Source organism: Topomyia yanbarensis, chromosome 1 (assembly GCF_030247195.1).
Source record: "Topomyia yanbarensis strain Yona2022 chromosome 1, ASM3024719v1, whole genome shotgun sequence".
Classification (NCBI taxonomy): Eukaryota; Metazoa; Arthropoda; class Insecta; order Diptera; family Culicidae; genus Topomyia; species Topomyia yanbarensis.
In genome coordinates this window covers 147,023,465-147,043,690 of record NC_080670.1, presented here as the reverse complement: position 1 = coordinate 147,043,690, position 20,226 = coordinate 147,023,465, and the positions used below count along the sequence as shown (strand labels likewise).

The window sequence follows — 20,226 nt, the reverse complement described above, 5'->3', positions numbered from 1 at the left end:
ATCTAACTATTGAGCGGCGCACATCTCTCCGCCAGGTTAGAAGGTGTTTGCTTTAAAAGTCGATATAATAGGGATGCTATGCACTCATCATTCGAATTCGCGGTTCGAATTACTTCGATGTGATAGAAAGCATAGCTTGAAAAGGAGCCCCTATAACCACGAATGGACCAGGATACTCGTATCATTACGACCTTTGTCCTGTGCAACAAAAGGCAGTTAACATGCTTTGCCTTTTTGATATACTGTGATGGTCTTTGAGAGACAGTTAACCGTTTTTGTCTCTAAAAGAAACATTTATTAGGAATAAGAACAGGAGCGAATGAAGGAGAATGAATGAAGGTATGAATGGTTATGGAAGACGCGTCTATTGATCGGAAAGGGTGAATGATAAAGAATAACAGAGGTAAAACGTTCTTGGAGTAGGTTTCCTGCAGTAAACTTACAGATAGAAATATAAATTTGGTGAGGAAGAAACATTGGTGTTCCCACTAAGAATAAGGATTGAATAGGGAGAGTGATAAATATGGTGTGGAAGAAATTTCTGTGTTCCCACTAAGAAAAGAAATGAAAAGAAGAATATAAATAAGATTGCATAGTAGGAAAAAGACAAAAGACGCACAAATTTAGATTAGCTGCATGGCCAGCCCGGGCTTCCAAAGGACAGTTGTTTATTAACTTTTTTGATCCAGCTTTGCTGCGCACACAGATTTGTTGTGGACTCAAGGTTACCAGTGATGATATCTAAGTTGACGAAAAATTATTTGCAAAATTTTTCTATCCCACCACGAGGAAGATTGTTACAGAACAACTTTTTTCGTAACAATATTTGTCCATCCACTTTAGTATACTAGTACCTAAGTGTTTCTAGTCCATAAGATAATTTTGTTTTGCTACTGTTAGACTCTCTTTGCATTGTCGTTAGTTTATAAATTTTTGGATACTTCCTATGTACTTTTTGTTTAACCTAGAATAAGTGTACACTAACCCTAATAAACCTAAAAATATATACCCTAACTTACACTAAAAGCTTAAAAATATGTCCAACTTGGCATTGTTCGTGGAGATGCGGAGTATGTAGATTGAAGGACGGGAAAAAGAGGCCTTTTGCGCCCACCCCGGAACGTGCAGACCAGACGTTGGGGCTTAGTACATGCTCCCTTCAGGAGCAGTAAAATAAACCCGTCAAGCAACCGTATTCCATGAACAGTGGCAATCTGTACATAAATATAGAAAATTAAAGCTAAGGCCATAGGGAGCCACCCTAATATACGCAACCGATAAAAGAACAACTAATCTTAATTCTAGTACCACATTTTGTTAATTTCTCGTTTCTATTTGAGCTGGGTAAGGAGGATAAAAACATTACCAGCAGAACCACTGTATCCGGAAGAGAGAGAGAGAGAGGAAGATCAGCAGAGAGAGGGATAGAGAGCGAAAGGAGTCCCTGGGAAAGCACTGATAACGATCGAGATCAGTCTGGTTTAGGCAATCAAGCTATCAGCAAGAAAAATAGTATTACCCTCAGCATGAGCCAAGAGTCAAAAGAACCGTCGAGCAGTGCTTCGTGATAAATGTCGGTGATCTCGCACCGCACTCGTTAACGGTCCTAAATAACCACCGCTGCCTGCACCGGGACGGATGCCAAGAAATAGACGGCCCCAGAATCGTCGAGAAAAACCGTCCAAAGTTGCGACCAATAACGGTAATACCCACGTGGTGCCTACCGACACCGCTTTGAAGGCGGTCCACATCTTTTCGACCACGAACTCGCCTGCGTCACCGTATTAACCGCCGCCAGCCGCCCGGAATATAGCAGAGCTAAAAGGCTGTCGCCGCTGTCGTCCGTGAAGAGTGCCAAGGTACGTCAACTCCTACCTCTTTCTCTCTCTCTCTCTCTCTCTCCATCCATCGTCGAAGATCGTCCAGGGCCCCAACGAACGTCGATCGGCGCCGAAACGAACCGCATGTATGGCCATTCAATAAATGTAAAATTCGTATGTAGTCATTTTTTCATAGAGAGTCTATTTCCCTTGGATGGTCTTTTATTGTTTCGCTCCACCATGTAATAAATTAACGTCGATTGATTTTGGGTACTGTTAGTCCTCCCGAGAGCGGTTGCCGACCCTGAGAGATACTGCAGGTGAGCTAGCCGTGCGGTGTTTCATCGACACTTTCAAGGTATAGGTTTAATGCGAAAAACTGCTAGAGTTGTATTACTGAAGGTCTTGGTTTTCCAGAAAATGTCCTGGTTTCCTGGAATCTCATATAAAACGCTTCATTTGTTCTGGTTTTTCTTCCATTAGCATAATTCACCTTAGACCTGGCCGCGGTTATGGTCGACTGTAACCATAACTACAATGTAACTTACTCTCTAACTCTGTACCCACATGAGTTCCTCAACCCGCACATAATTACTAAAAAGCGCGCGGAGTCAACACAGATGCCTTTGTAATGGGTATAGCTTGGCTTTGTCATCATATTCAGGCAAACGTGGAAGGGTGAACAAGGTCCTTCTGTAGGCAACCGAAATATCGAACAAACAGAGAGCTGAGAACGATGTTCCTGGACAATGAACGAGTACGAACATTGCTTTCCAGACATTCATAAGTTTGTCCCTCAGAGGATATTTCAATTGATTGCTGTTCTTCATCTCGCGTTATGATCTTTTTCTTCAAAAGGTTTCTAATCTTCAATTCCTTGCCAAACAAATTTGAATGAATGAATGAAATTTGAATGTCAGTCAATTACGCATAGCGAGGACTTAATTTCAAACCCGAACCCTGGTAAGCGTGATCGCCTCTCATTCCAGTTAGTCTAGGTTCAATTCCAGCCGAGGTCGATGAGATTTTTCGGAGGTGAAGAAATCTGTTATCACTTCTTCCTTCGGAAGGAAAGTAAAACCGTTGGTCCCCGGTCCATGAGTTGATGGATCGATATCTAGTCCAGATAGTGGACTCACCTCTCGACCTCTACAGTTTCCAAACGCCCATAACCTGTTGAATATCGTCATCTTTCGTACTTGCTCTTTAAATCTATTCCCTCCTAAAGAAATAGGTTGTAGTTGATGGAACAATTCAACGGACTAAAATCACCGAATTTCTATCAAGCAAGTTTGTAGAAGTTTCAGATGAGCTGGAAAGTAGATCAACTATGATCGTTTGATCTGTAATACCCTATTTTTTAATTGTCTCTTGTAACATATCGTTAGTGTTAGTGTATCCTATCCATTCCTACTTCAAAACCATCAATGTTTGGACTGCTTTGTTCACTAGCAGTCACCATATGCTTTGTCTTGCCAGGATTCATAGTCAGTCCGATTTGTGAAGCCTTCCTTTTAAAAAGTCACAAACGTTTTTGGTTTTAAGGTGATACGATATCTCAGGTAGAAAAGTAGGTTCATAAAAAATTAGTATAGTTGAAGTACTCACTAATAAAAATCCTAAATGCTTCTCTTTCATCTGAGCATAGCTTTGAAATGTTTTAGAATCTAGAACATTTATTTTTTTAAAACATTTTGATTGTCAATTTTGGAAATATTGTTTCAATGAACAGTTCTAAAAATATCAAACTTTTAGGGGGATGCATTAGTGCACATACAATATTAAAAAATCTTCCAAAGACACTAATGATCTGAATTTGGCCTTGAAGTTCGAGAAATGAAAAGATATTTTAAATTTAAATTTTGGAATATATTTTTGTTCGGGGCTTTTTCACCTCTGGTAGAACAACATTATCACAAACAAATCAATACGCTGAAACACTCATTAAACGGAAGCTTCAAGAATCAGAAAGACGTAGCGATTGGCTTAAACGGCACGTTCTCCATATTGATCGGAGAATTGTGGCTTGTCGTGATTTGCCTTTTCGTCATTTCCGCGATGGGATGGAATGGGGAAGTGGCAAGCTTAGGGATAAGGAAAACAACCACACAGTGAACATACATAATACGGAAGTATTCCTCACCCCCAAGGGAATAAATGAGACTTCTCTTTGAGCGGGTATATCAGCACTCCGGAGGGTATATTGAGATAATAGAACAACGCCCCCGAAGAGATATTGCCATTCAAATACGGCTTAAACCACAATAGGTTAGGAACAATAGCATATCCTTGAGTTTTAGTTCTCTGTACACAGGCTCATCAATGTATGGAGTACCAAAAATCCGGATGTACGCAATTGCATTACTGCAGGGCATATGATATGAAGTTCCGTAATCGTATTCACAAAGATCACACGAATAATATTGCGGAATACACCAACTCGCTATCTCTAATGATACGAGAAGTAAATTTTAGATGTCAAGTGTTGTAAGAATCCGCAACTACTGGCATTGATTGGTACATTATCACTCCATCTTTTCATCATGGTATCACCAGTTTGCTTGACTGCTACAGTCTAAATCTGCTGCGCCAAACGAATAATGTGGTGAACGAGAACAACAGAATCCTTGATCTTTGTTTTTCGAGCAAATCTGACTACGCGCTAAATGTTACCGCAGCACCATTCCCCCTGGTAAAGACTGTTAGACACCACCCTCCCCTGCATATAGTGCTTGAAACGATTCGAGTGAAGTATGACTGCAATGCTTCTGACACCGTCAGCTATAATTTTAGAAAAGCCGACTATAATAGGATTATTGACTTCCTGTCGAATATCCACTGGACTGAAATTCTCGACAATGATGATGTCAACGTTGCAGTGCAGACCTTTTCCAATGTTATGAGCTATGCTATCGATCGCTATGTTCCCAAAATTAGTGGCCTTCAATCTAAGCACCCAGCGTGGCACACTGCCGAGCTGAGACGGTTAAAAGCGACTAAAAGAGCCGCTCTGAAGAAGTACTCCAAGTTTGGGGGTTATGTGCTGCGACAACACTACGTTCATGTTAAACAAGTCTATAAAAAGACATCGAAGCGTTGCCATGCCGATTGCTTGGGAAACGTGCAACGTAAGTTGAAGTCCGAACCTAAAACATTCTGGAAGCATGTAAACGAGCAAAGAAAGGAATCCGGGCTGCCTTCAACGATGAGCTATGGAGGACGTAAGCTCTAGTTTACAGGAGATTTGCCAACTATTCTCTGAAAAGTTCGCGAGTGTTTTCTCCAACGAGAAACTGACACCGACCCAGGTTTCACGCACGGCTCTTAATGTACCTCAATCATACCATCTTTGAACTCTATCAATATCGACAATAATATGGTACAACTGGCGATTGGCCAAATGAAGGCTTCAACTTCGGCAGGCCCAGATGGTATACCAACTATTGTTCTAAAAAATGCTCCGCCGGTCTAATTGAACCTCTTTGTCATCTGTTTCAATTGTCGCTAACAACCGGAGTATTTCCCGAACTCTGGAAATCCTCCTTCATGTTTCCAGTTCACAAAAAAGGTGATAAAAAGGTAGTTGACAACTACCGTAGTATTACAACGCTAAGCGCAGTTCCTAAGCTGTTTGAAATGGCTGTGTTGGAACCCATCTCCAGCCACTGCAAACAGTATATCTCCGAGACTCAGCATGGATTTATGCCGAAACGTTCAACATCTAGGAATCTTCTGTCGTTCACAACATATGTTACAGATGCCATGTCGGACGGACTTCAAACTGACGTTATCTACACGGACCTTTCAGCTGCCTTTGACAAGATTAATCACGCTATTGCAGTGGCAAAGTTGGATAGACTTGGCTTTGGTACTAATATTCTCCGTTGGATGCAATCGTATCTCAGTGATCGTCGTCTAGCAGTCAAGATAGGTGATTGTGTATCCGAAGAGTTCATCTGGTATTCCACAAGGCAGCCATCTCGGTCCATTGATTTTTCTTCAGTATTTCAACGACGTCAACTTTTGTTTAGAAGGACCACGGTTGTCTTTCGCCGACGACCTCAAGTTATACTATAGAATCCGGAATACTGATGATGCAGCTTTCCTTCAACGCCAACTGGTAACCTTTGCGGAATGGTGCGAGTTCAACCGAATGACCCCAAACCCCAAGAAATGTACGGTCATTACGTTCTCGAGGAAAAAACGCCAATTAGATTCGATTACTGTCTAGCTGAATCCACGATTAACAGAGCGAATTGTGTCAAAGATCTCGGAGTTTTTCTCGGAGAACAACTGACGTTTAAACAGCACATCAGCTATATTGTCGCAAAGGCATCACGCTGTTTGGGGTTCATAATGAGAATATCTAAGCACTTTTCAGATACTTACTGCTTGAAATCGCTCTACTGCTCACTCGTTCGATCAACTCTGGAATATTGTTCAGTTGTGTGGAAGCCTCATTATCTTAACTTTGTCCATCGAATTGAGACAGTACAGCGCAGATTTGTTCGGTTTGCCCTTCGTCGATTGCCTTAGAGCAACCCTCACCAGCTGCCAAGTTACGAAAGCCGGGGTTTGCTTATTGGACTCGATACATTGCAAGTGCGGCGGGATCTATTCCGTGCTATGACGATTTCGGATATTTTGCAAGATCGAATTGACTGCCCCGAACTTCTCAGTGCGATAAGTATGAACGTTCGCCCCCGCGCTCTTCGCAATAATTTATTCCTCCGATTACCTCTTATCTTCACATTCCACGTAGCAGATTACAATTTGACTTTTTAAATAGATTAAGAAATTATCATTAGGACCACACTGTGTCTGTTGATATCAATTATAAATAAAATACACAACACAAATTGGCAAAATCTCCAGGGTGTGTGCGGTTTTAAAAGTTTTCTTTTATAAGAAAGATGAAAAATCGAAAACTTTCCCAATTAGCACGGGCCTGTATTGCTGAATGAATTTAGCTGATTGTTCATACCCACACCATGCTACCAGTACTCACCCTGATATGCTGATCTTCGCTCGTTTAATCACGTTGACAGCTAGTACTGCACTATGTCTCGCTCCTTCAAGCATGGTAGATGTTGTGTTGACAAACACTTGAAAAGATAATTTCGATACCAGGTCATCCACTCGCTGAGGGTCGAACCGCAATGAAAGTTTTGCCTCCGTATTCCGTCGCATTGGATTACCGAGCGAACAGTCAACGATGGTCGAGTTGAATTGGGTGCAGGTGTAGAGACTCTATGAAATCAGGGGAAATGGTTACAGTCGTGAACTATCGTTTTCGTTTGAAATTGACAATACCTTTGTTCCGCTGTACGAAATGCTGGGATCATGTTTCACATATAGATGAGTTTCGTATGCTGAATCGGCCAAATTGGAAACACTCACATTAAGCTGAACGCCACGATCACGTCCGAGAACCAGTGAATATGAGTTGTCCGCTAAGTAGATAATCAGGTAAAAGAAAAAGCATACGAAATCGAAATCAATGTATACCTTGTTTTTCCAGTGATAGTCTAGCGCTCAAATCAATCTTAGACTGACAAATGCCATCGTTTCCACAGTCCTTCTGGAAGGTTGCTTCAAAAGTCCTGTCCGCTTGGGTTTGATCTAAAATTGGATCCAACGTATCCAACGCCGATGTTGGAAGTGTATTATCTAATATTGTATAATTCAACCGGAAGCGGATAGGATTTTGTATATCCCTTGTGTTATCCTTGATATAAACGACTTCTTCTCTACATTCTTGGCGTCCATCTGTAATCACACTAATTTGTTTCCGAAGGATGTTCGACCGATTTTTGGTGTCCGGACCAAAGTAAACTCGCGAAAACTTTTTCATATTATTATACGTTTCTGCTTCGATCGTGTAAATTAGTTTCAAGTGTTGACTTTGACTACTGGTGTGGCCAGATTCTTCGTACGGCTCGATTGAACAGCACGCTCTAAACGAAAAACTGCAAATATATGTATGTTTGTATGAATCACATGCAAAAATTAATAAGATCACGCTGCTTACCATGTGGCATTAGCAGTTGGGTCTGCCTCGCATCCTTGCTTGGTAGGATCGATGTTTTGCAGCTCCTTACTAATTACTGACGTTTTAATATTCGTAATAGGTCGTGCCAAGAGTGTCGTGATTGCTGCCGAGTCATACGCTCCAATCACCAGATCTGGATAGGTATTATTGTCAAGATCGACACCTCCTGATAGGGAACCTCCAAACGTTTTCAGTGCGGGAACGTTCAATCCCAGAGAGCTTGAAGATATTATCTGCGATGGTTTCTTAGAGAGCCCATTTGAGGTTCCAAGATAGATATAAACGACACCATTGCCTTCATAAGGCGCGCCGATAGCAATATCTTCACAACCATCTTTATTGATATCACCCAGGTTTGCTAACGCCATGCCGAAGCGGGATTCAAGTTTTCCCGTTAGTTTGGTTGTGTAATTCTCGGTGAAATTATTATTCACATTCTGGTACACATAGACGGCGCCACCTTCCGATTTAGCAAAATAAAATGGTGCTGCAACTAGCAGATCGGGAGCGCTACAATGAAATGAAGTTGTGAACAGTTATTTTTTTAAAATGCAAATTTTCTCACTGATCTCCGTTTACATCGGCTGTTGCTAGTTCGTAGCCGAAACTTGAACCGAACTGTTCACCTCGAAGTTCTCTTTCTTTGAAGATGGGATTACGTTTGTCTCGATTAGAAAATATAATCACTTGTCCATTGCCACGTGACCGTGGAGCCCCACCTGCGAAGGACATGAAATCTCCGAAATATCGTCCACCCGTTACAGCCATACCTAATGATCGAAATAGATTAACAAACTAATAGAGCATTGTAGTATGGTAGTAGACATTACCTAAATAGCTGTAATTCGGAACAGGAGAATCCGCATTGTCATGCGGTCCGTAATATTGTGTTTTATCTCTCGACAGGAACTCACCATCCACCTCAACGGCGAACACTGTTCCCTTCCAAATCATCACTCCGGGTGTTCCTATGACCGCTGTACCATCATCCAGAATCATTCCCGAGGTCCCAGCTTGACAGAACGCATACTGTTCGTGTTCTCTCTCGGTAGATCGACCAAGGCAAACTTCCACCGCAAATCCAAACGAGAAATCATTGTTCAACACGTAACACAAACCTTGTCCCAGGTGTAAACCGTTTTCTGTCGCCTTCCCCCGTTCATGAACTTTCATGTAACGGTGCGCGCATACAAAGATCTATAGGTGTAAAGATAGGGTTATAGTTGTTATATTAAGTGGTAATACGTTTCCGTAATTGTTACCTTATTCTCCTTGCCGCCTGACTTGACGGTTACACCAAGCCATTGATTACTTTTAAGCTCATCATATCCTGGAGGCGCCAGATCATCATCTTCCTCGTCGTCACCTTGCAGGAACATAACAAAAATTATTTGGTAGGTGGAAACGTAAGATTAACATTCAAACGCACGGCAAATAGTAGTATATAAAACAAACAGATAAGGAACGTGAATCCTTTTTAGTTATATGTTGCTAGTTGTTAATATTGTTTTAAATATTTGAAAACTATAAAAAATGATGTGTTAATAATGAGTTATCCTAATGATTTGCGAAATGGTTCATATTGATTTGTGTAAGATTTTGTTATGTTACGTTTCACAGGTGCGAACACATGTCGCTAGTTTTTGGCCCGCCGATCGTCATCAGGTAGATGCTAACAATATTTTAAAATGGAAAGTTGACGAAACGTATACGATTCAAGGGAGGGAGCCAGGGATTCGGTATTAACTGCAAATATTGATGAACTCTGTCTTTTGGCAACCGGGAAGCTTACACAATGCTTTAGAATAGACTCATAACTAATCGAAAAAGGAGTATCATTCTAATAGTAGAGAACAAATCGACGTGCACAGAAATAACTGGGGTCAAATCTTGGACAGCATTAGGTTTGTTCCAGTACTCAAGGTCCTAGCTTCTCCGGACCAAACAGGAACAGAAAAAACTACTGTTCATTTTGGTCTGCTATCAGAAAAAAATGAGTAGAAGGAACAATTTTCTTTATGTTCCGGAGTAACCAGTAATCTTTATGGCCTACTGAAGTCCGATGGGTTAAAAACAAAATCCCAGACGATATCAAAAACCCCGGCCTTGGTGTCTAGCGAAGAAATTTAAATAGACCAAATATGTTGGGTGGCAGTGGCATCTCAGTGAGCCTCTGATTTCCTGATCAATTAAGCCCCTGTTCTGTGAGCCTTATCATGATCTAGTCGGATAGTCCCCGGCGGTGAACTCACCCTATTCTGACTGAGAGTTCCCCGACGGAGGAATTTCTCCCGACTCTGAAACCTGTTATCTTGAGCCATTTAACTCCCGGCTTTATCAAGATCTACTCCGTTATTATCCGGCGGTGACACTATGCTAATTCGACTGAGAGTTCACCGGCGACGAATTTCTCTCGGTACCGATAACTATTTCGAGAGTCAATTAATCTACTCTACTGTGAATTCCTCGGTGATGGATTTATCCCGATGCTTGTTTTCGTGAGCCATTTTGCTCCCTGCTTAGTACTACTCTACTCGATCCAGTCCCAGGCTGTGGCCCTAGCCTACTCAACGGGCCAACAGTAGGTGCTCAGGTCTGTCCTGCGATTCCTAGTGTAGTGTATCATCCGGTTCACTGGCTCCCCAACGATCCGCTGTTGGCTGTTCGGAACGGTTTCCTCGGTATTTTTACGCCACAGCGAGGCACTAATGTTTCCGGTAGCTCATCGGCATTCGAAATTGGAGCGAGGTTGTCAACACGAAGTGCTTCTACAAAGATGTCCTTGTCGAAGTACTTTATATTCCACATCCGCTCGACGGTCCTCACTCTCCCCGTTGCAGTGTAATCCCGCCGACCAATGGTGTAGTAAATCACCTGGTAATTGCTATGGGTGTACTGTTGCCTAAATTACCAATTTATGTTATCCATTGGCAACGGACTACAGAATATAACGTCGATGGTGGATCCCCGAGCGTTTTTACGGAATGTACTAGCGGAACCTTCATTGAACAGCCTTACATCCAGCTCCGCCAGGGCTTCCAACAAGCTGTAACTTTTTGCGTTGGTCAGTCTACTGCCCCACTCCATGACACAAGCGTTAAAATCTCCTCCTATAACAACTGGTGCTCGTCTTACTAACGATCCATCCGATTGTACTGCTCTGATGTCCACTGTGGGGGAGCATATCAACTACATACGAATACGCCGTTGATATGCAAGGGGCGGGGGGGTCTAAACCGCCCATCATTTGTATTACCGCCAACCCTGCACTATTCACCACCCAATGTCGCGCTTCTGTTGTTGACTGCCACAACAGTTGCTGTCCAATGTCGCAATAATTGAGATTAAGCTGGGTTATCTCCATCATCATTGGCCTGCTTTCGCCTTTTCGGCATAAAAAGATTCACGTCATATTGTCTCTTACGCCCTCCTTTACGCTGAGCATGCACCTCGGTTGCTTTATGAAGTCTCTAGTAAGGTGCCCCATCTCCCCTCATTCTCTCCCCAGAGATTATCCGGGCCAGTTTCTTGCCTAATCGCCGAAACCCAGGCACCTGAAACACCTCTCCGTTTGTTTAGTGGGATCAATCTTAACGGGCACACCGACCATCCGACTTTGATCTTACCTGTCGGCATATGCTGGTTGACTGCAGCTGGCGATAAGCGTACCGCTGCTGTGTTTTTTCTCTAGGTTATATTGCTATATTACCCTAGTCGATTGATTAATCGGTCGACCTTGAAGCACCTTGACCTAATTTCGTTGGTTGATTGGGAAATTTCACAAGGGGAAAACCTAATTTGACGCATATCCGCTCATAAAGATTACTCTTTAACTCAAGTTATGGTTAACAACTTTGCCAAAAATAGTATCTTGTTAGAATTATTTATAAAAAATATATTGAGGTTCTATGAAAGTCCAAAATATGCAGCATAAAATCATAATAAAATTATTAATCATTAATTAAATAACAATTAATCTTAGCAGCTTACTGTTTTCAACAAATTCGATAACTATATTCAACAGTTTGGCTTTTCCTCCCGATGTAGTTTCTATTTCTTTTTTCTGTTAAATTTATCTTTCGTCTCGCATACCCTGACATATTTTAAACGGACTGGCTGCATTTGACGTTGTTTTTTCGTATACATCCCAGGTTTTTAGTGTAGATACAAAAATAATTTGCCATACGAACACGGTAAAAAATTGTCACACCTAATTCACTTCAATTTGTTTGTTATGATCCCAAAATCATGCATAAAGTGCCAGAAGATTTTTGAGCAATCACGTTTTTCCGTTGCGAAAACAGAGTCATGATCTATCTAACATCATTTGTTTTATAATTATGTTTTCCTTCAGTAACGCCTGCACTTTTATTAGTGTAGATATGTTTTTGGTTTGTGAAGTTCAGTCACGTTTTCAGCTATATCATTACATAATCATTTTCCTGTACGAGGACTAGTTCACAATTTTATGAAAATTATTCATAAACCAAAGGTTGGCTCGAGGTTTTATTCGTAAATTTAAGAACATTGGTTACAATTCGCCTATACGACGTCAGCTGATTCATAATTTATTATATCTTGCTCATGACATGTTTTTCGTGGCAGTTAATTAGTTAACAAAATCAAAACATTATCTCGTGAGCTATTTCACGAAACTAGGAATACTATTCATGAATCCTTTCATGCCCCGTGAACAAATTCATGATCCTTGATATACTAGCCACAATTCATCATTCGTGCCCATGAAATTGTCACAAAAACATGAAATATTATTTATGTATGTGAACTGGTTCATAATTCCTATTATATTAGAATCGCGATCATCGTTATCCAGGTTCAGCGTGATGTCCGGACAAAGAAAAAACTGTGTTGAGTGCCAAAAATATATTATGGAATCACATATCGAGCTCGTGAATTAGATCACAAAACAAGAGAACGCGAATCGGTCACACTTCTATTATGCAGTTGATATTGTCAAATTACTCCGAGTGAAACATCCGATAGCAACCCTAAAACAACATATCACGAAAAGGTGTATAGAAACATGAATCACACTACACCACGTGTCAAATTCTAGCAAGCTCAAGAGAAAAATATCACAATAACATGTAAATAAATTACGAAAATCGTGATAATGGTCCTGAGATTATGAACATGAATCACACTATTCTGCCAGAAAAATTCGATAGTCAACCCAAGTGCAAAATAATGCAAATTAAAATGACTTGCTACTGATTTAATCGTTTTTCGGTACCATCTTCACCAATGCATATCGTATTGCATTGTTTGGCAAGTAGTGCGAATTAAAGGGTCAATTAATTTACATCAACTTGATGATTTTTTACCGTAAATTTTTAACAAGAAAGCCGATTTCCGAGTAGCAATAAAATTGCACAGTAATTAAGAACCACAAACGGTGCTCAAAATTCATATTAGAGTCTAGGTTGGGAAAGGTGCACAATTGAAATCATTTGGGAAAAAATAGAAATCTAATTACATAGGCTCTTGAGTTCAGGCTTCAAATTTAGCTAGTACGTAAAAAACAAAGCTGGGAAAATGTATAGAAAACTATCGTAACAAATAAAAATATTCATGTGTAGTAGTAACTTACTCTAAAGCAATAATAATAGAATTTGGCAACTGAATAGTTGAAAATAAGTGTGAGCACTAAAATTTCACTGTACCTATTTCGAACACGCTAATATTACAATGCACACCTTTGTTGTAAGCTGGTCCTTCCCCAACAACTACACACTAACCATTTTTTCTTGCAGTAAATCATTTCATGTAGCATTGCTATTCATGGAGCTCAGACAGCAATGTTGACATTTTGCGTTCAAACATAGATAGACGCGTTATCAACAAATGCCCTTTATTTGCATATCTCAAACCATACCCAAAGCAGCGATTGTGCTGTATCCAAAAATGAGGTGAACTTGTGCCGTATCTTCACCACCGTCTACGGTGGTTTATTATGTGTAGGGGAAGATGGGGTAAAACGCACCCCCGGGGCAAAATGCACCCCTTGCTTATAACGAAAACAGCTGAAAATTTCTAGAAAACGGTAACACCAGTCGGAAGTCAGCCATAGTAAACATGCTTTGTCAAAGTTTGATAACCGTACATCAATAGCAGCTCGAGAAATAAATAAAAAACAATAACGTGCTCTTCTCATGTAATTATTGTGGCTCGTACAACAAGGATTTTCCTCTCTTATAAATACTGTTTTACTATTATATTTGAGCATTCCAGTTCTATTTATACCGCTGTTCATTATTCTGTCGCACTACATATGAAAAATCTACAAAATAATTCACTTTTTGCTAAATTTATATCTCAGCTCCATCGGAGGCAAAATGCCCTCTTCTCTGTTTTTTTCTGATTTTTAATCGAAAGCAGAAAAATCGTTCTGAAAAAATACCAATTGCATAACCTAAGGCTATTTAATGGCACGCTTTTGTGAAATCTCGTCAGAAAACAAAACTACTTGCTTGTTCGCCGAGCATTATGCCCCGTTGTTGCGGTGCATTCTACCCCGTTGTTGTAGGGCATTATGCCCCGTTGTTGTGGTGCATTTTTCCCCCGCACAGGAGCGTTTTGCCCCGCTTATTTTTCAAAAGGCGATTTTTATTGAATTTGAAGAATTGAATTATTTTCATGTTTTTGAATATTTTGCAAAGCGTTATGATTTTGATTACAGAGGAAAATAATGGCTAAACGATATCATTAATTAAATTCTCCCAATTGATGCTCTATAGCTTAGTTATGAGCATATTTCCTTAGGGGGTGCGTTTTACCCCATCTTCCCCTATATGATAGCACAACGCAGGATAAGTACGTTTATTGCAAACATGGATTCCGATAAAAAACCAAACTTAAATATATTCGTGCAAATATGTTAATTGCATGCTTACTGTACAGTGAGAGTGTCTATAACGTGCATTTCAAAAGGATTATTCAGAATTGAAGTGAAACTGTTGTTAGCAAGCAATTACGAGAAAAATGCAAAACTAATAAAAGCACCCTTAACCACTTACTTTCATAAATACCAGAAGGCTCTACAAATTACGTAATAGAAAGACATTTAGTCAATTGCGTTGTTGATTTGTTTGTTTTTGGTAAGGAAGCCGTCAATGAACGTTTTTATAACATAAAAGAAAAGAACAAAACGTTATTAGTCCTTTCACGATTAACCATGAAATATACGATAATCTTATAACTTATAACTGTAATATGAAATCCGAATTAATTCTAATTAGTCACTTTATTTCCCTCTTAGCAATTCCAAAATACCGAAAGGGTATATTTCAATTATAAACTGTTTCTAAGATTATAAGCTACTTTATTCTATCTAGACGGACCTATACGAATATTGCATCACATATTATGGACTATTTGAAAAATAATCATCAAATACTTACTTCTTCGACCATCTGTCTTCACTTGCTCGCAGTCGTTGCTTAGCTGAGTAATTGGACATTTGAACAGTGCCCCTGACCGGTTGGTCGCCGGTTGCAGGTTCTGACCGAGAGGAGCTCCAACCAAGACCCTGAAATAGAGAGAAAAAAGAATCTCGTATTACTTTCTTATTTATATCGTTTAGTCTATGCAAAAATCAAAGGAGTTGAGCAGAAATCGCGACTCACTCTCCGCACTGATGTTCATGATTGCCTTGCTAACCGGCCAATAAGTGGGCCTATTTGCATACATTTACTAAGCGCTGTAATTAATTGCATGTTTTATCTTCACCATCCTCCATCCCACCGTGAACATACATTCACAACGGCTCCGGAATGTGGCGGAAGGATGTTATCGTTCGGCGTTTACATATTTTAATTGGAAACGCTTTGCGGATTCTCCCTAGTTAGTGTAGGAGAAAATGATAAAAAAAATATCAACTGCAAGAGGGAATGCAACTAAATCACAATCCGAGCGAGCTCTACATTTGTATACAGCTAATAGTATTTTTTGCCTTTCTTATAGTTTGTTCATTAGAAAATTATTTAACTCACCTCGGTTTTCCCTAAAATATAACCACGTAGCGGAAGTGTTTATATTTATTTATTTATTTTTATTTATTTATTTCGTCAGATGAAGACTACAAAAAACTATTTTACAATTTTTACTTATATGTTATTCTTGCAAATGCCGTGTCAAATAAACGTTTTATGAAAAAATATATGTTATTCAATCTACGACTTAAAGATAATTTTGATTTTTTATTGGACATAGTAAGGTAATTGTTTTTAATGTTGGATATATTGGCGCTATATTCGATTGATCGGACTGTTTTTTGCATAATTTGTTTTATGGTGCAAATTAATCGTTAAATAGATAGATCATTGCAAATTCGCGGTATTCTTAAGTGTTTCTGTGTTAATGAACATGCAGTGTGCCTCATATGATGTAAGAGGGACTGCGGTCCAATTGAGTTTAGGATGTAGGGGAATTATGGTTAAAACAGACACCTTAAGCTTAACGCTTTTTCTAAGTTGCCACAAAACCAATAAAATTATAATTTTTATGCAAAATTCTTCTTCAGAAAATTCTTAACAAGGCTTAATACATTTGCGTTGTGTCTCTGACCTGCTTGTTTGTGATCTGAGCTGCTGTCGATTATCGTTTAAAATCATAGCGTGATCGCTCTCTACATTGTACTTAGTGTTATCTTTTCTTGACTCCAGTTGAAGTGCACTCTTTCCGGATCAAATATTTGCATCATTGGTAGTATTTGATGATAAAAATTTTCGATTTTCTGCGTTGTAAAACGAACGAACGATATTTGCTGCCATTTGACACTACTACATCTATACGGTGATACAATTAGACGCTACAGAACGTAAATCGCCACCCGCCTAGTATTGGACAAGTCGTGCTAGCTGAAGATGTTTTGTTGTAAATGTGCTCTGCCTATTGCGGCCGGTGACGAGATGATTGCCTGCGATGGATTCTGCTCGGATCAATATCTTGCCAAATGTGCTACACTAACAATAGCAGAGGTAAGAAGCTCCAATAAGCACAGAAATATCTGGTGGATGTGTAGCCCCTGTACAACGATCCTGGTCGATGTTCGCAAGATTCAAACTTTTCGAGATAAACGTGAAACGATCGCCGATGCCGCTTCACTTACCTCTGCTAGTGCTGCTACTGTGTCTGTTAATGTAGACACTCAAACAGAAAAACCCAGTGCTGATTTTATCGAAGAAGTGTCAAATATGAAATATGCAATAACTGCTATTCAAGAATCGATTGCCGAAATTACCCGTTCGCGCGATGATAGATTTTTATTCGCTGAAGAAATTTCACCACTGGCCCAATCAATACCGCAGATGTCGTCTACTCGTTTGCAACAAGGGTGTAGGGTTGTTCGTGAAATGACTAATGCTTCGGAATCGAGCAATCTTTGCTGGTTATTCTTCACTCGCGTCAGAAATACAGCGAATGAAAGAGGTATTTCAATCTTAATTGCCGAATCGCTTGGGACAAATAATGCAATCGTGAAAAAGCTAGTACCTGAATGGAAGGATCAGTCATCGATGCCATACATTTCATTCAAGGTAGGAATCGACGCGAGATTGAAAAACGCTGCATTATCTCCATCGACGTGGCCAAAAGGAATCTGTTTCCGAGAATTTTACGAGAAATTCGAAATATGGGAGCCGCCGCAACGCTGAATTTTGTTATAAATTTTACTATGAAATATTGCTTAATGTTGTGTAGTGTTGTTTCTTTATTTGTTTTATTATTATTTGTAATCAAGTAGAGATAGACTAGTTTAAGAAACAGTCTGTATGGCACAAACAGTCAAAGACGAAGAAATAAATAAATTAATTTTTTCAGCGTTTCAAAAAAATAATTTAATTAAAAATTATTGGTTGTAAAACTTGGAAAACAAAGTAGGCACGCTACAATTTGTAGGCACTCGGGTAAAACCGACACCCCATAGGGGTAAGATCGACACCCCCTTTAATTTATTTTCTCTCCACTTTATTAAAATCTTTATTAAAAATGAGATATATGCGCGATTAATAAAGTGTGAGTATGTATGATGCAAATATCTGCTTTTTATTGCTTTATCATGTAGTGAGGGGAAGAAAGTTTGAAAGCGTAGTACTATAAATTGGAGTATTTTATGCTATAGGATTATTTATTGATATGAGTATTTCCAAATAATCCTTGCGCACATCACCTTCAGTGTCATTTTATTTCGTAAAAGAAGATTTGCAAGCGTTCTACGTTCTGCTAATTGGATTCATTCACTTATAAGTGACACACACACTTCTTAGTAAAACTATCTTTTTCAGATTTGATTTTTCGGACTCTCATCATCAACGATCTATTGGGGTATACATAAGATCATTGTCTCATTGTGATAAAGTTCGTCTCTGACAAATCAAGAGAACACTAGAAATTCGGTTTGATGAGCTTTTTGTAGAAATAGCAAAAACCTCGAATAGAATCAGATAAGCTAAAATTCCAATTTTTGATTTTTAAAGAGACTTATAAGAAATAAACACAATAATAGCCGTAAGCACAAAGCCGTACTAACTGTTTTTAAACCGGACTAACTTTTAAACCAGCCTAAAATATTTGGTAAGCTTTAATCAAACGATGCTGTCATTTATATGGCTGCGTTCTGATCTGCGTTACACGTCAATGTTAAAAAACAACAAATTCAAGTTAAAGAAAATGAGTAAATTCATTCCGATATTTTCTTGCAGTAAAATAGCTTTTCTTCGCCAAATATCTCGTTCCATAGAGTTTGAGAACAATTTTGTCAACTTGTTGCCAATATGTTTCTGAACATAGAACTTTAACGTGTTGGATAGTTGAAAGTTGGCCGATGATGTACAGTACTTTGTAGTGACATAATATGCACAAAAGAAAATAAATTGATATACAAATGCATGTTTTTATTTTAGTTTGAATAGGCGCTCGTCGAGTTAGAGGTGGCTGAACCATCGGTTGTAACTGGTGCCATAATAGTTATTTCTCGACAAAAATATGATTACTGGTTAAAACCCAACTGTCAAAATTTTCTTTGAAAGGAAATTCCGGACAAACCGTCGCTGGATAAACACAGTTCATAGCAGTTAATACAAGAGAATTTTTTTCTCTTTTGTTTACTGCCAACATCTGTGCGAGTAACGGTTTGTCCGGAATTCCCTTTCAAAGAGAATTTTGACAGTTGGCTTTTAAGCCGGAATTATATGTTTGTCGAGATTTCATACTTTGATTAAAAAATTGGTTAAAATATTTTAATTTGAATTTAAAATGAACTGTGAGTGTCGTTCTAATTGAACATGATACCTATCGACGTGGGGGAGAACATTTATTTTCGTTTCAAGTGAATTTTCACAAGTTTGGAAAAAAGATCAATTATCAATGAAGGTCTGCGAATTAAAATTATACACGTTTTTCAGCGAAAATAGAAAATTAAACTTTGACAGAATGATCATTTATATTCACGAGCGTTACATTTAATTTTTTTGCACTGTTGCAGACAGAATATAGATATATTTCTATAATGCATCAATGCAAATTGGAACGATTTATGCCAAAAATCGAAATAAATATATTGATCACCGTTGTGTTCACAATAAATTTCAAAACATTTTGTATTCAGATGTTTTATGTAATTTTATTCTTATTGGAACATTGCACATATTTAAAATCAATTATTTACTCTTAGCTTAGGGTATTTGTGGAGTTAGTTTCTAAGCGGTTAACATTCTGATTCAATTTGCTAACGACCAGTGTAAGTAAATTCATAAAATATTGCATTTTACGATCTATATCCAATTGTCATTTGTTTGGATCTATCGCCTAAAAACAATAATTTTCTTCCGTTATTTACTTTCTTTGATCTGTGATACAATAGATATATGGGCAATAATTCATGAAAATATGTTATCGATTTATATTAACGAATTAAATGGTCCCGCTTATTCTCTAAGCTATAAGCAAAAAGAAAAGAAACAAAACAATTCTTATTGTAGTTCTGTTTCTAATTCACAAAAACAACTTTGAATTGATCTCAATTTATCCAAACGTGCTCTATTGTAACCCTTTGATGTGTAATTGGAATCAAGCGTGTAGAGAGAAGGAAAGAACGAGGAAATAAAAAAATACGGGTAGATAAACACGGTAAAAAATCTTTACCCATTTTATGTATTCAAGTTGCCCATTTTCGGAAGTTATTCGAGCTGTCAAAAAATGGGTATTTTATTGCTTCTAACAATTGGTGCTTTTTATCCATTTCACAACTACTCGATGAGATAATGTCAATGGATATACTGATCTTAATAATGAGTACTAAGATTCGTAGCGGAAACTGTAAATTACCGGCCTGCA

General features: G+C 38.9%; 1 protein-coding gene across 1 annotated transcript in view; it reads right to left on the bottom strand.

Moving 5' to 3' along the window:
• Positions 1 to 20,226, bottom strand: part of LOC131676751 (integrin alpha-PS1) — a 115,738-nt gene that overhangs the window by 6,344 nt on the left and 89,168 nt on the right. The window contains exons 2-10 of the mRNA XM_058956044.1: positions 15,294 to 15,421; positions 14,910 to 14,930; positions 9,135 to 9,238; positions 8,703 to 9,069; positions 8,438 to 8,642; positions 7,852 to 8,382; positions 7,329 to 7,789; positions 7,134 to 7,273; positions 6,829 to 7,070 (exon numbers count right to left, since the gene is read on the bottom strand). Coding sequence (XP_058812027.1) covers positions 6,829 to 7,070; positions 7,134 to 7,273; positions 7,329 to 7,789; positions 7,852 to 8,382; positions 8,438 to 8,642; positions 8,703 to 9,069; positions 9,135 to 9,238; positions 14,910 to 14,930; positions 15,294 to 15,421 — 2,199 coding nt within the window. The remainder of the gene's footprint in view (positions 1 to 6,828; positions 7,071 to 7,133; positions 7,274 to 7,328; positions 7,790 to 7,851; positions 8,383 to 8,437; positions 8,643 to 8,702; positions 9,070 to 9,134; positions 9,239 to 14,909; positions 14,931 to 15,293; positions 15,422 to 20,226) is intronic.